The 15,100-nt window shown below is 32.4% G+C and overlaps 1 protein-coding gene across 10 annotated transcripts in view; it reads left to right on the forward strand.

The window, feature by feature from the left end:
- Positions 1–15,100, forward strand: part of NOVA1 (NOVA alternative splicing regulator 1) — a 160,910-nt gene that overhangs the window by 143,496 nt on the left and 2,314 nt on the right. For all 10 annotated transcript variants that reach the window (XM_081551866.1, XM_081551867.1, XM_081551869.1 and 7 more), the window contains one exon: positions 14,338–15,100. This exon is cut by the window's right edge and continues 2,314 nt beyond it. In XM_081551866.1, coding sequence (XP_081407992.1) covers positions 14,338–15,100 — 763 coding nt within the window. The remainder of the gene's footprint in view (positions 1–14,337) is intronic.

Raw genomic sequence — 15,100 nt, forward strand, 5'->3', positions numbered from 1 at the left:
CAGGAAGGTTCTTTTCCACTGAGCCACTAACCTGGAACATTAATAGATTCTCAATAAATATTTGTTGAGTGGCTAGTATTAGTTGGAAGAATAGGCTTACAGTCTGTATGGTTTTTAAAACTCATTTTTTATTTTTGAAAATCCTTTCTTCAAATGAAATCTTGCACAGAAGTTCTCTAAAAATGTAAGCCAACAGAAAAAAAGGAATACTAAAGACATTAAGTTAAAGGGACATAGCCTTCTTTGTTAGATGACCTTTTCACTTCACCAGTACTCAGAGCAGTTTGAAAGTATTTTTTTGTTTTGCAGAGGAAACTAGTCAAGCTCTTACCTCAAATATGTCATAATTCTACAAAATGTAAAAATTACGCTTTATTTCCTTCAGTGTTGTATGTGATGTCACGATAATATTCTTTAGAAACATGTTTAATAAAATCCTAGAAAAATAGTGAAATTCAAATATTCTTTTTAAATAAACTTACTGACTTTATTATACATATTAGATTTTATGTGCTCATAGCTCTTAGGATGAGCCTTATAAAATTGCTGATATTTGAGTGCAGTTCCTTATGGCTCAACATAGAGTATCATATTCATATCAAAATCTCCAAGAATTCTTAGAAATAAATTGAACCAAAACACAGAATCCATATTAGGAGAACGTGGAGTTTTCATATAAAGACATAAAACATTCCCTTAATAAATAGATAGACCTACAGTAACCTTGGAAGGGAAAATTTAATATCATAGAAACATTAATTATTTTAAATTAAAATGTAAATCTGTTGCAATTTCCCTTTTATTCCCTTTTTGTCTGGTTTTATGGAAAAGTGAAACAGGACAAAATGATTTTAATACTCATATGAAAAATGCCTGAGACTTACCATGAGACAATTAATAGAATAGTTACCAAAATAATATGTGTGAGATTAAGTACTTCACTCAGTATTAAAACTTACTATAAACTCTTAATAGTAAAACACATTTGGCATTAACACAAGCAAATATAACTGGTCAATGAAATATAAAAGAGATGTCAGAAATAGACCTCAGTTATATATGGAAACTTACTGTATTCTATTATTCATTAAGAAAGGTAGTGTAATTTAGAAATTAACAGAATCGTACTCTTAGGCCATAGTTCCTAGCTTCAGATTAAATCTTTGCTGCTTCCTAATATTCTAACTTGAGAAAACATCCTTAACTTCACCATGTGCTGTGTGTCTGCAAAATGAATAAAAACAGTGCCTGCTTCACAGGGTTGTCATGATTCCTGAGTGAATCAGTGCATGAGAAGCGTTTAGAACTCTGCTTGGTCCAGAGTAACATTTAAGTGTCATTTATTTTAGAAAAGGATGTTTTATTTAATAAATGGTACTGGCATACTTGACTATCCACCTGAAAGAAAATAAATTTGACCTCTACCTTGTCCAGTATATAAAAATAGATCTTAATGTATTCAAGATTGAAACTGTAAGACTATTTGATGAAATTATGGTGTGTGACATAAAGTTGAGGATGACTTTCTAGAGCAAGAAGGAAATATGAGACATAAAGGGATAGGTTAAAACATTCAAATTTACAAATATTTTATACTTTGATATAGTAGAATACATCATTAATGAGCAAAAGGTGACAGTATCCTTGAAAAACTATGTTTAGCATATATGACAATGAATTAATTACTATACAGAGAACCCCTAGATTGATAGTATAAAATAAACATCCAGGAGAAAAAATAGGTCAAGATTACAAAAAGGCAGTTTATAGAAGAGGAATGGAAATGTCCAATAAACACATGAGAGCATGTTTAACCTTACCAAGTATCAGGAAAATTTCAATCAACATTCACAAGATTATATTTTGTCACCAAATAGACAAAATTTTATATGCGTATGTATAATACACATATATCAGGAACACAAAAATTAATCTCTGTGTGGGACTATGTGTGTGTGTTTATAAATTAAAAGTGTGGTCAAGGATATAGGAAATAATCATTCTCTTACAGTGCTGATGTAAGAAATGCTATATGATTACAGCTTTTGAGCATCTACCAAGTAAAATTTAATGCACCAATACATGGAAATATAGAGACAAAGATGTATATTGTAGTATTATTTACAGTGGCAAAAGTTGGAAAACCACCTGACCTTTAGCAGAAAAGTGGCTAAGTAAATATGGTATTATAGAATATTATCGGAGAAGGCAGTGGCACCCCACTCCAGTACTCTTGCCTGGAAAATCCCATGGACGGAGGAGCCTGGTAGGCTGCAGTCCATAGGGTCACACAGAGTCGGACACGCCTGAGCGACTTCACTTTCACTTTTCACTTTCATGCATTGGAGAAGGAAATGGCAACCCACTCCAGTGTTCTTGCCTGGAGAATCCCAGGGACAGCAGAGCCTGGTGGGCTGCAGTCCATGGGATCGCACAAAGTCGGACACGACTGAAGCGACTTGGCAGCAGCGGCAGCATAGAATATTATGTGGTAAAGCTATTAAAAATAATGAATTAGAGCCACATAAATTGGCCTAGGATAGTGTTCATAATATATTAACTGAAGAAAATTAAGTTACTAAGAAACATGGCCTTCTTTTTAATAGTCAAAAAATATCTTGTGTTTGTGTATCGTCAGGATGATGATAAGGAATGTGAGCATCATTAACTTTTTACATTTCTGCTTTGGTTTCAAAATGCTAACTAAGGGAAAGTAAAACAAGATAGAAAAAATAATGGCTTCAGTTACAATGTTATGTAATGTTTTAAGGAATCTAAAGTGGAAACTTTCCAAAAGATTGAGAAAGATTGGACTGTCTTTGATATTAGATATCTGTTTGGACTACTTGGCCCTTTTGTTTCCTAGTTGTGGGGTGCTTTTTGAGGAGTTTCAAGAAGGGTCACAAGAGAGGCTTCAGGACTAGAAGAGACACACTTAAGTGGCAAAGGAAATGGCTGTTGTTTCATATGTTAAAGTTATGCCAAATTAAATGATTATGTAATATTTGTAATATTTTTCTTTATTCTTTGTTAATATAGCAAAAGATCTCAATTCTAGTCTCATCAAAATTACCAATAGAGATTCTTATTTAATCAGTCCAGGATGAGATTATACATCTATATTTGAAGAGTTAGAAAAACGTTTCCTGAAGTCTCTAGTTGGGTACACCATTTACCATATGAAAACGCACAGTAGTTTATTAAAAATGATAATTATATAATTGTGTATTACATAGCACTTTCCCTTTAAAAGACTTTTTTATGAAATAGCACTTCAAATATTATTTGATAAACATTAATAAAGAAAAACATACTTGTATAGAAATTGAGGGGTGTTAGTTTTATCACTGAGAACAGTAAAGGTTTACTAATAATTACAATTTAAATCTATGAAGAAATATTATACAAAGGATAATTGTCTTTTCAGATAGTCGTAGTAATTTTTTGACTATTGCCAAATTCAGTTAGAGGTTTTCTAACCTTGGAGATCTTTATATATGCAGATTATGTTTCTATTTTCAAAGATTATTTAGCAATATTTTTGCCAAAAATTATGGTAAAAGGCTAAATGAGCACTTCCTAACCATACCCATTCCACTGCAAGCATGTAGCTTTGTTAGTGTGCTGTGCTGTAGATGATGTGTCCTTCACAGCCAGTGATGGGCATCAGGGGATCTTTCTGAGGGCAAGTTAAGAATTTCTGCTGACAGCAGCACACCATTAATATTTTCAGGTGAGAATTATAACACATCTTTTAGTGAATACCAAGTTATATGACCTTCCAAAGTCTCTTCTAAAGGTTTCATCTCATATCAAGATGTATTTGTATTTATGGAAAGCCTAGGGCTTTTGAAGTTTTCAGATTGAAGAAAATGGTACAGTCCAGGGGAAAAAGAGTTAACGAAATGTACCTTATTTTACATCCTATATGTGGTTTGGGCACTGATAAAAATACAGAGTGCCTTGTCTAGTATTAGCTGCTAAGTAGGCAGATGGACTACTACCTAGTAGGTAAAGGTGGTTTGTCGGTTTTGTCAGCATTCTCCTTAAAGTCATAGCTCTGGTAGTTCTTGCAGATGCTGTGTTCTCAAGACAGAACATTATGTGCCTTTATATCACCAAAGCACTTAATGCGTCATTACTTCAGAATGTGCGCTAGTCTTCAACAGACATTTTTGTCTTTCAATTAAAGCCGTGTGAAATAGAAAATATGCAAAATAGGAAAATTGGGTAGTTATCAACATTTTCAACATTTTAGTTTTATTTCAAAAATGATTAGAAGTGGGAATATTTTTGCATATTCTCTTAGATAAGAGTAATTTTGCCACAGTTTCATAACCCATTCACTGTGGATAAAAATTTGTTTCTCATTTTTATTTCTAATTTTTTAATCTTTGATTTGGGAATATTCCAGTTGATCTTTTTCATCTTCTGAACCTAGTACCTCATAATTTATTTTATTGGTCTTTGGTTTAGCTATTGTTTTGTGTTTTTTTTTCTTCCATTAGGTGATACAGTCCTTCAGTTACATTTTAAAATTATTTTTGAAAATGCAAAAGGTTTGTTTCATTAACTAACTTTAAATGGCTTTAGCCAAATAAGAGTTATAAAAGTATTTTTATTTGTGTTTCATTAACATATTAGAAGTGAATTACTTCAATCCATATATAGGAAGAGAATTTAGTTCTATGACTAGTAATATGTTTATTTAAATTGCAGACATTCTTCTATAGCTTTTCATTTATTAGTCAGTATATATTTTCATATTCTAAGTATTAACATAATGAGAATAATTCAGGACAGTTTCATTTCTCAATGACAGTCATTTGTGATAGTAAGTTATCAATACCCCTTTACTAATAAGATACTGAAATGTAGACACCTATTATTTTTTAAAAAGCAAATATTGCCTTCAGAAAAACTCTTGGTGAAATTAAAATATAATAAATGTTGTATTACCTTGATTAGTAAATATAAAATACCTACAAGTAACTGTAATTTGATTTCAATAATATTTTAAATCATGTTAAAAATATGGCACATCAATCTATCATTAATTAATAATAATACTTAATGGTGAAAATGGCTTAATCAAAAATTTGTAAAAGCAAAATAATCCAAATTGTGAAAGTTTTCTTAGTAATTAGCTACCTCAGTTACCTAAGCTTAAATAGAGATCAGTTTTTAAAAATAGTTCAGCATTTACTTCCAATAATATCTTATCAGACTAGTTTGCTTACATTATAGACTATTGAGTCAACCCATACTCAGAATTTTAAATGGCTTTATATTCCTAGATTAACTTTAGTGGTTTTCCTAAACAAGCATTTAGCATAACTACATGACTTTTTATTTAAAAGTATGATTTTACATTTTCTTGTTTTAAAATTTTGCAAGTATTTTCTGGGACTTCCTGGCAGTCAAGTACTTACAATTCAGTGCTTCCAATGAAGAGGACACAGGTTCAATCCCTGGTTGGGGAACAAAGATCCCACATGCCAGGAGGCATGGTCAAAAATGAAAAATAAAAACAAAAAACACTTTAGGTATTTTCTAAATCTGTTTTTCTGCCAACTCATTTTATAATACACATTTAAATGCCACATGTCTGGAAGCTTCATGAAAGCGAGATCTTATGCTTTCTGTTTAACTCTGTTTCTCCAGGAACAGTACCTAGAACTCAGTAAATAATTGTTCAATGAATATAGGAAATATACTAAATTAATTTTAAATGAATTGTTTGTTCTGCAGGAGTTGTTTATTCAGCAGCCCAATTTGGGGATAATTTTTCCATTTCCTTGTGTTATACTGCTTTTAAAAACTTTTTAAATAAGACAAGTTTTTGTATGGTAAGAAAGAAAGCTCATCTGAAACCCAGCCTCTATTATTTTATTCAGTTTTATCTGTGTATAATTTTACATTGTTTAACTCAAATTCTACACATACATTTATGTATTTTTTTAAATTGTGCATAGATGTTTTCCACGTTATTTTATAGTTTCATATAGTATCTTATACTGTTCTGTGTATATGACATTTTCCATGTTTGGGATTATTTCCCAGATAGATCACAGAAGGAGAGAAACTAAGTTAAAGATTATGCTCATTTTATAATGTAATGTGTTACATAAGGTAATTTCCAAAATATACTGCCACAGAAAAGAGATTAAAAGAAAGAGATTAAGATAGTTAAGCCTGTCCCTAATTTTCATTTAGTTTGCCTTTTTTTGTGATTAATTTTGCTGTTCTGCTGAATATCTTTGATTATTTTAGATGTTAAATATTTTCTTGTCCTGCACAGTCCTTTGCTGTTCACTGTTTAATGAATTATCTGTTCGCTTTTACCTTCCACTAGATTACCTTGTCCATTCCTCTGGCTTTAAACCCACAGCCAGTCACCTACTTGACGTGTTCTTATGGGTGGCACATTTCAAACTTGATATATCCAAAATAGAATTTTTGATTCTGTCTTTATCTTTCACACCTTTCCATCATCTGCTTCCATAAACACAGCCCCTACTTTCATGTTCATAGCTATTTTTTTCATTTTTTTAGTTGATTGTTACAACCTCTAAAATATATTTTTCGCTAATCAGAATTAAGAACTCTGAACTTATTATATATGCCCTGAAATAGCTGAGCTAAAAAGATAGGGTTTGAAAATAATAGTTTCAAAGAGCTTTTTAATAATTTGACACGTGGATGGTGATGGCAAATGAGATTTCCAGAAATTTATCCTCAATTTAGTAAAATCTGGTTTAGTAAGCACTAAGAAGACAAACCCCAAATTACTTTCATTTGTAAATAATAAGCTGCTCTATAATAGTTTATTATTCACAACCCTCATGTTTTCTTCATCATTACTTGACCTCTAGTACTAGTCTTTTTTGATATATCTAGAGTGCTTATCTCCTCAACATAACAGACATAGTTCAAAGGGCTATTTTTTTATTTCTTTCTTAACCCATAAAGAATATATTTCTCCTGTTTTTCTTATTCCTAAGTATATCCCTCTCTGAAATATAATATGTATTTGTAAAACATGCAGCAGTCACCAAAAGGGAAAAAAACTTGGAATAATTCGTCAGTGGAAAAGCAAAAAAAATGTATTAAATTAAAAAAAAATGTTCAGTTAAACTTTATTTGCCTTAAGAAATTTTGCAGTGATTATCATTCATTTTCTGTCTTATCTCAAAGAGACACAAAAAAGAGGTATACTGTCTGTCATCCTCTGCCGTATCTTACAGCCAGAGGGGAAAGTAAAGTATGGCCCTTTGGAAGAAGATATAAAATGGAAGTACAGTTTCCACAAAGCTTTTAAAAGTCAGTTATTTTAAGGTAAAAATGCAGTTGCTTGAAGTAAGGCAAGATGTGGGAGGTAATTACACCAGTTATGAATTGTGATTATGAGTCAGTAGAAGTAGACACTGTCATTGAGTCATCTTATTAATTGATCCAGTTTTATCACTTAGTCAAGTAAACACTGAAATGTTTGTATTCTAGACTTTTAGAACCAACCTGACCACATTTTTTATGGCTGAAGAAGCATAGCCACAAGCTTAATGAGTAAAAAGTTACAAAATAACATAGGAAAAAATAAATAAATGAAAAACTAAGAAAAAGGCATAGAGTGCATATTTAATTATAATTTTATTGGATTTTTAAATAGCAAATATGTTACTGATTTCAATAATATTATAAGATTAAAACATCTGTACATTTATCTTTCATAGATTTCAGTATGGTTGTAATATAATTTGAATTTTAGATTTTAGAGATGATAAAGTTATTTTCTTTATAAGAACCCAGTATCATACTTTACACACACACACCTACCCACGCACACACACACGTAATCACTCACTCACTCTTTCTCTTTCTCTCTGCTGCATGGCCATCTTTCAAATAGTTTATTTAGTTCTTACATATAAATCTATTTATTTTCATTGCATTGGAGCTGCTGTTGGAAAACCTAAGATTTCATAGTTAAAATAGGTGAGTTTAAGGGGAAGAACAGTGTGGGGAATACAGGTAACATTTTAGTCATTTGGAACAAATGAATATACGAAGGCAAAGACCTAGAAAAACACCTAATATAGAGTATATTCGAGAACTAGCAGGTAAAGTTTGGCTTCAGCATAGGATACTAGTCATAGAGAATTAAACTGGAAGGACAACTTGGAAACAAGGTGTGGAGACTTTGGAATGTCTCCATGAGGAGTGTGGATAATTTAGTGGGTAGCTGGAGGGAAATCACTGAAGGCTACTGAGTAGTTTTTTAATAAAGCTAAAATAAAAACACCTACAATCTCTGATTTTTATTGATGACAAACTGAAGTGATTTGACAAAGGTCACACAGCAGAGCCAAGGTGAGGGTCCATATGTCCTAACTACCAATTCTAGATTCTTCTTATTACACCACACATTACTTTAGATAGGCTAAACAGTAGGACTGGCAAGAACCATACAGGGGAAAAAAAATCAACAGTGCATAACAGGATGTAGAGATCTAGGGAGCAAGAGAAGGCACAGATGGCTTCCAGGTTTAAAACCTGGTGTTGGCAGTAGGTGGGGGTTAAGGATATATGAGAAAAGACAGCATGGTATTTTACGATAGATACTGAGACATGCTTATGAAAAATGGTACTGCCTTGAATTTGGTTATCAAAAGTAAATAGATTAAACAGACTAGTAGAGAGTTGGAAGAGCTGCTTTTTTATTCTTTTTGGAAGAAAAAGACATTCTTTTAGCTATGTCATATGTTTTTTGTCAAAGCAGTACTTTTTAGAAAGGCAGTTATTTATATAAAATCTATAATCAAAAGAAAAATACACTGTTTGCAAGTTACTATGCTTGGCAGTTCAATGTGGATCTAGCCAAATGATACATGCATCTTCAGTGGTCACTAATAAGTGGAGTCTCAGTGGTCCAAGGGGTAACACCCTAGGCAAATGAAGGAGATTTATCCTGTTAGATCATGCAGGATATATCTCAGTAAAAGATATGTCAGTTAATACACTCCTTTCTCTTTACCAGAGTTAAGACATCTTGGCTTTTAGAGCATCAAGAGATACAATAAAATGTCAGTATTTCTTTTGGAAAGGCAAATACTACATGATATAACAAGAACACATTTTCAAAGATACTATTTTATCAATTACAAGTTATTGACATCTAATTCAAAGTGACTTAACAAAAAAAAAAAGGTGGGGTTATATTGATTCCATGCTGGCTTTAGACATGGTTAGATTCAGATGCCAAAATTCTATCAGAAACCTCTCTCTCTCTCTCTCTCCCCCTCTCTCTTTCCATTCCTGAAGTCTCCTTTTATCTAAGTTAACTTTATTTTCAGTCAACTTCTTCCTCCTTCCATATATTGACAAGATAGCACTAGTAATATCAAGCTTGTGGTCTACTAGATCACACGGTTACTTCCATCCCAACAATTTCGCGGATTCTTAAGGCTCTTATTGGACCATCCTGTGTCACGTGCTCAATCCCAAATCAGTACCTGCTAAGAGGTGTGGAAAGTGTGATATGCAGGCTTGGGTCATGTTTCTACTTCTAAAGGCATTGGAAGGTTGTCAGCCTTACCTAAAGTACATGTACTCAGAATGAGAGAATATTTCCTGAAGGCAAAGTGGAGTCTCTTGTTATAAGAGATGTCAGCTGACTGAATGAATGAGGTAATAGATAACCACCATTGATAGGAATTGCTTTAAAAAAGCAAAGCAGTACATATGTAATGTAAAACATGGAAGCCCTAAATAAAATAGTTCACACTATTAATTGGGCTATCTTAAACTATACTAGGGAAGAGGAAATGGCAACCCACTCCAGTACTCTTTCCTGGAAAATCCCATGAATGGAGGAGCCTGGTAGACTACAGTCCATGGGGTTGCAAAGAGTTGGACACGAATGAGCGACTTCACTTCACTCACTTCGTGCTTTATCACTGGAGAAGGAACTGGCAACCCACTCCAGTATTCTTGCCTGGAGAATCCTATGGACAGAGGAGCCTGGTGGGCCATGGTCCATGGGGTCACAGAGAGTCGGACACAACTGAAGTGACTAAGCACAAATTATACTTGAACTTCTTTTGCATTTATTTTAAAGTATGGCTTTATGAAAATAATTCAGTAATTTTCCTGCCATGTTAATGAAGAAATATGATGCCTACAGACACTCTCATTCTTTTCTAAGACCATAATGAATTGGAGTTCTTATTTGGCAAAGGAGTAAATGTGTTTTTCTTAATGCTTATTTCTAATTAGAAAATGTCAATTTTAAGCCTACCTATTTGGTATTTTTAACTTTTTCATAGCATTCCCATAGAGGTTCTTCTTTTGTGGTTGCAAATAGAGAAACAATTGCTTTATTCCTTGTTTTTTCTGAAAACAAGGAATTGGTATAATTATATTGTTAATCTTTTCTCATGTTTCTTTGATATAACAGTTATAATCTAGGAATAAGGAAAATTTAAATACAATTTTTTTTCTTTTAAAATAATACCATTATTTAAGCAGATCATCACTACTAAAATGGGTTTAGGTTTGAACAGGAACTCTCTCCAACACGGAGATAACAGCAACCTGACAGGGAATGTCTGTAGTAAAGAATAGGACACTAATGCTACTAAAATGAAATATGATCATCTCTCAAAGGTTCTCTTACCCCTTTTTCTTCCAGTTATGCCATCTCCTTTGTACCCTTTATATATTTTTGTACCCACACTTTAGGACTTGACTGCACTGATACATTTACACATCTATTTTCTGTAACTGATTTGAGACTTCTATAAAGGCAGGAACAGTATCACATATATCCTTTATCTCTAGCTCCCAACACAGGGCCTGGGTCACTTAATAAGCTTTCTATAAAAGATTGGGTGGATGGTAGCAACTGTAGATCATATTTCTGAAGGGAAAACTGATTTGCAAATGTCAGGAATATATCTGATATAGCTGATACTTATTACACCAAATAATTGTATGCTAAGATACAACTTTTTTTTTCTTTCATTTCTTTAGAAATAAGAATGTATATGTCAGTGTGCTCACAGTGCATCAATGAAAATGAAGTCATAAGTACAATTAAAATCAGCTATTTGTCACCTCATTTGGGATGTAAACACTGTCAATACACAGATTTTCCTTTAGGTAAATGCTGTATTTCCATGTCCAAGAAGTGAGCAAGTAGGCTGTCTCACATAATTCTCGACACTACTTTTCTCATCCCCTACCCATTTTTCAGTTGCTCACCATCTTCAAGCTTCCACACTTGTGGTTCACTTCTTTATGGCTCTAATCAGGCACATAAAATGGAAGCAGAACACTATTCTGTCTGAGATATTATATTATTCCAAATGAATTATTTTTTCTTTTTGTCTCAACTTCTCCCATTCAGAGGGTCTCTTTCCTGTATGTCAATTTTGGATTAATATTAAATGTGCAAATAAGTACTTTTTTTAATTTTTCAGAGAAAAATCAGCGTATATCTAAGAGGTTTTTCATGTCATTATGTCAAATATAAAAGTTGGATCATATTCATTGGCTAGGCTACTAAGTATTTACGCAATGAATTTGGAGTTCAATATAAACTTACGTTTACATTTTCTTTAATTTTCTATTTCTAAAATCATTCATTGTAAGCAAAATTATAACTATCTAAAGTTAATAAATGCTATATTATAAATATTAATATACAATCACTACTGTCTTCTATTCATACATACCTTTAGTTACATGTAGACGAATATCAGTTATATCAGTTATACCAGCAAAATTTGGAAGCTACATCAGTATTTGATAAAATAACAAATATGGCTGACAGTATTTATTTAAGATTATGTCAAACATTAATAATTTAAACTAAAATACAGAAAATGTACTTACTACATAAAGACATCTTTAGAATAAAGATAGATGATGTGGTGTAATTCTTCAGTTTACAAAGATACATATTTTTTGGAAGATGTTTATTTTTATCAAAAGTTCACATACTATTTCTGAAAAATACATTATTTTAGTATTTTTGAATATTTAAAAGGAAAAAAATGATTAAAGGGAAAAATTTTAAAAGGAAGGATGAGGTAATATGCTTGTATAAGTAACATAAGTATTGTGTACACATTTGCAAGTTCTTCTAGAAAGACAGAACTAATTAGTCCTAGAGTTAAAAAAAAAAGTTATAGCTGCAATAACTGGTGTGCAGTGTAGTAAAAATTAAAATCTTCATACAACTTATAGAAGCTTATTTTAGAGTGGATGTTATAAACTTATATGTTTCATTACTTTTTATTGACAGTCTGTAGGATAGCTTCCATCAACCTTTCATGTGCTATTAGTCTCTTCCTGGTTTATAATCATACAGGCAGTCATTACATTGAGCAAAACAATAGTGATATTAAATTTTAAAATAGCACTTTTGAAAGTCTTGGTTGATTAATATGTTTTTCTTCATAAAAGATTACATTAAAACACCTCAGTGTTCAACAATATTTTATTGCAAAAAATTTTTCTAATTTTGAAAAGAAATCATGATTTATAAAATATAATCATATTTACCATTCAGATTTATAAATCCTTAAAAGTAAATTTTCTTAATATTTCATGTGCACGGAATAAACTACAAGGATGATTCTAACTCCTCTTAAGTGGTGTAAGATGTAATCATGATTTAACCTTCTAATTGTATTACTTTAACATATTTCAATATTTCAGACAAATAATTTTCTACCAGAAAGTCTGAGAACAAAATAACAAATTAACTTGTTAAAAAAATTGCCTCTCAGTCGACTTCTTGAACATGAATGAACTTAATCAGGGGAACAAGAGAGATACATTTGACATTCCAAAGAAATGTTTCTAGAAATTTTAATTTGTTTAAGTAAAATGATACGATTATATATAGACGAATTATAATGAAACAAAATTATACTGTGACTTTAATTTATATATGTGGGAAGAAAAGTGGTCTGGGGTGTGTGTATATAATATGTGTAAATATATTTATGAGGTAACCCTTTCTAAAATTTAAGTTTATACTTGCACTGCTTGCTATCTTCCTAAAAATGAATGGCTCTATATTTTTTTTTAATTCTTACCCAAGTCTGTGTTTTAAAGACAGCATGGCAATACTTGCTAAAAATTAACTAATGAGATATCTCATAAAGTATCTCAACTAAATTTCTGCTGAAATTTCTGCCCATTTAAATGTCTGGAAAGCAGTTACTTCAGTGCTTTGTCAGTGATAGAACATTCACAATTTTTTATCTCCTGGTGAGTCATAAAAAGTGCCATATGTATTTTTGTGCTACCAAAATATAATTTTAAATGTTAATATCTATATTTTAATTGAAAGGGTTATGGAAAATACCATCCTGATATTACACATCTTATAATAGTTTTCAATTATGATTAAATAATTTAAAACATACTGAGTTTTGTGGCTGGATGTTTCGGTTCAAATTAGCTAAAGTAAGTGCCTGTATATGGTCACAGTGAATCATTGTGACTATTCATGTAACTGCAGTAATTTTTAATTAATCTTTGGCAAAATGGTTATAAGGTCTATTTTTTAAAATATTGCTGCCCAAAAGAGAATTATCTACCTAATCAAAATAGTCATTTTGCAAATTTAGATAGATGTAATATTACTCTCAAATAGCCCCTAACCTACCTAAAAGCTACTGAATTTTTTTTATATTACTAATTTTTTTGAGATATTGTTAAGGTTACAAGTTGGTATCAGTTTAGTTGTAAAACTAAAATACTACCTAAATATATTTCCCTTCATCTCTGAAAATTAATTAATCATGAAGTAAGGTATTGAACAACACAAAAATTATGAGGAACATGAAATTAATGTTTTAAAGGGACTCAAGGTAGAACTTTCCTACTTTCATCTTTACTAAGTTTGGTTTATAATCCTATGCTCTGTGTTTTTATATGTCTTAGAGCAAAGGTATTCTTGAAGCTAAGTAGGTGAATCATGAACAGCGTTTTGATTTGGGAGCTATATAAAAATGTTACCATTGATGACATACTATGATTTCCTCTTTTTGATGACTTCTGCAGAATTCACAGTCAAGGAAAATTTTTGTTTAATAATTTAAAACTGAAAATTGCCTTTTCCTTTGAAGATTCTAAGTTCACAAGAAAACTGTATTACAATGTCATATTGGTCACTTTAGAAATTGTGGTGTTTCTATCTTTCATAAATTATGTTTAAACTAATTTTCAGTTTACTATTTTACTTTTTGTAGGATAGCAAAGTAATATAATGTATGTGCGCAAAACAGAAGTATTATTTATACGTATTTTTTTTAATTACAGGTAAAGATTATAGTTCCCAACAGCACAGCAGGTCTGATAATAGGGAAGGGAGGTGCTACTGTGAAGGCTATAATGGAGCAGTCAGGGGCTTGGGTGCAGCTTTCCCAGAAACCTGATGGGATCAACCTGCAAGAGAGGGTTGTCACTGTGAGTGGAGAACCTGAACAAAACCGAAAAGCTGTTGAACTTATCATCCAGAAGATACAAGAGGATCCACAGAGTGGCAGCTGCCTCAATATCAGTTATGCCAATGTTACAGGTCCCGTGGCAAATTCCAACCCAACCGGATCTCCTTATGCAAACACTGCTGAAGTGTTACCAACAGCTGCAGCAGCCGCAGGGCTATTAGGACATGCTAACCTTGCTGGCGTTGCAGCCTTTCCAGCAGTTTTATCTGGCTTCACAGGCAATGACCTGGTGGCCATCACCTCTGCACTTAATACATTAGCCAGCTATGGATATAATCTCAACACATTAGGTTTAGGTCTCAGTCAAGCAGCAGCAACAGGGGCTTTGGCTGCAGCAGCTGCCAGTGCCAACCCAGCAGCAGCAGCAGCCAATTTGTTGGCCACCTATGCCAGTGAAGCCTCGGCCAGTGGCAGCACAGCTGGTGGTACGGCGGGGACATTCGCATTAGGTAGCCTGGCTGCTGCTACTGCTGCAACCAATGGATATTTTGGAGCTGCTTCTCCCCTAGCTGCCAGTGCCATTCTAGGAACAGAAAAATCCACAGATGGATCAAAGGATGTAGTTGAAATAGCAG

The sequence above is a fragment of the Giraffa tippelskirchi genome, chromosome 12, assembly GCF_054371585.1.
Source record: "Giraffa tippelskirchi isolate mGirTip1 chromosome 12, T2T-mGirTip1v1.2.pri, whole genome shotgun sequence".
Taxonomy (NCBI): domain Eukaryota; kingdom Metazoa; phylum Chordata; class Mammalia; order Artiodactyla; family Giraffidae; genus Giraffa; species Giraffa tippelskirchi.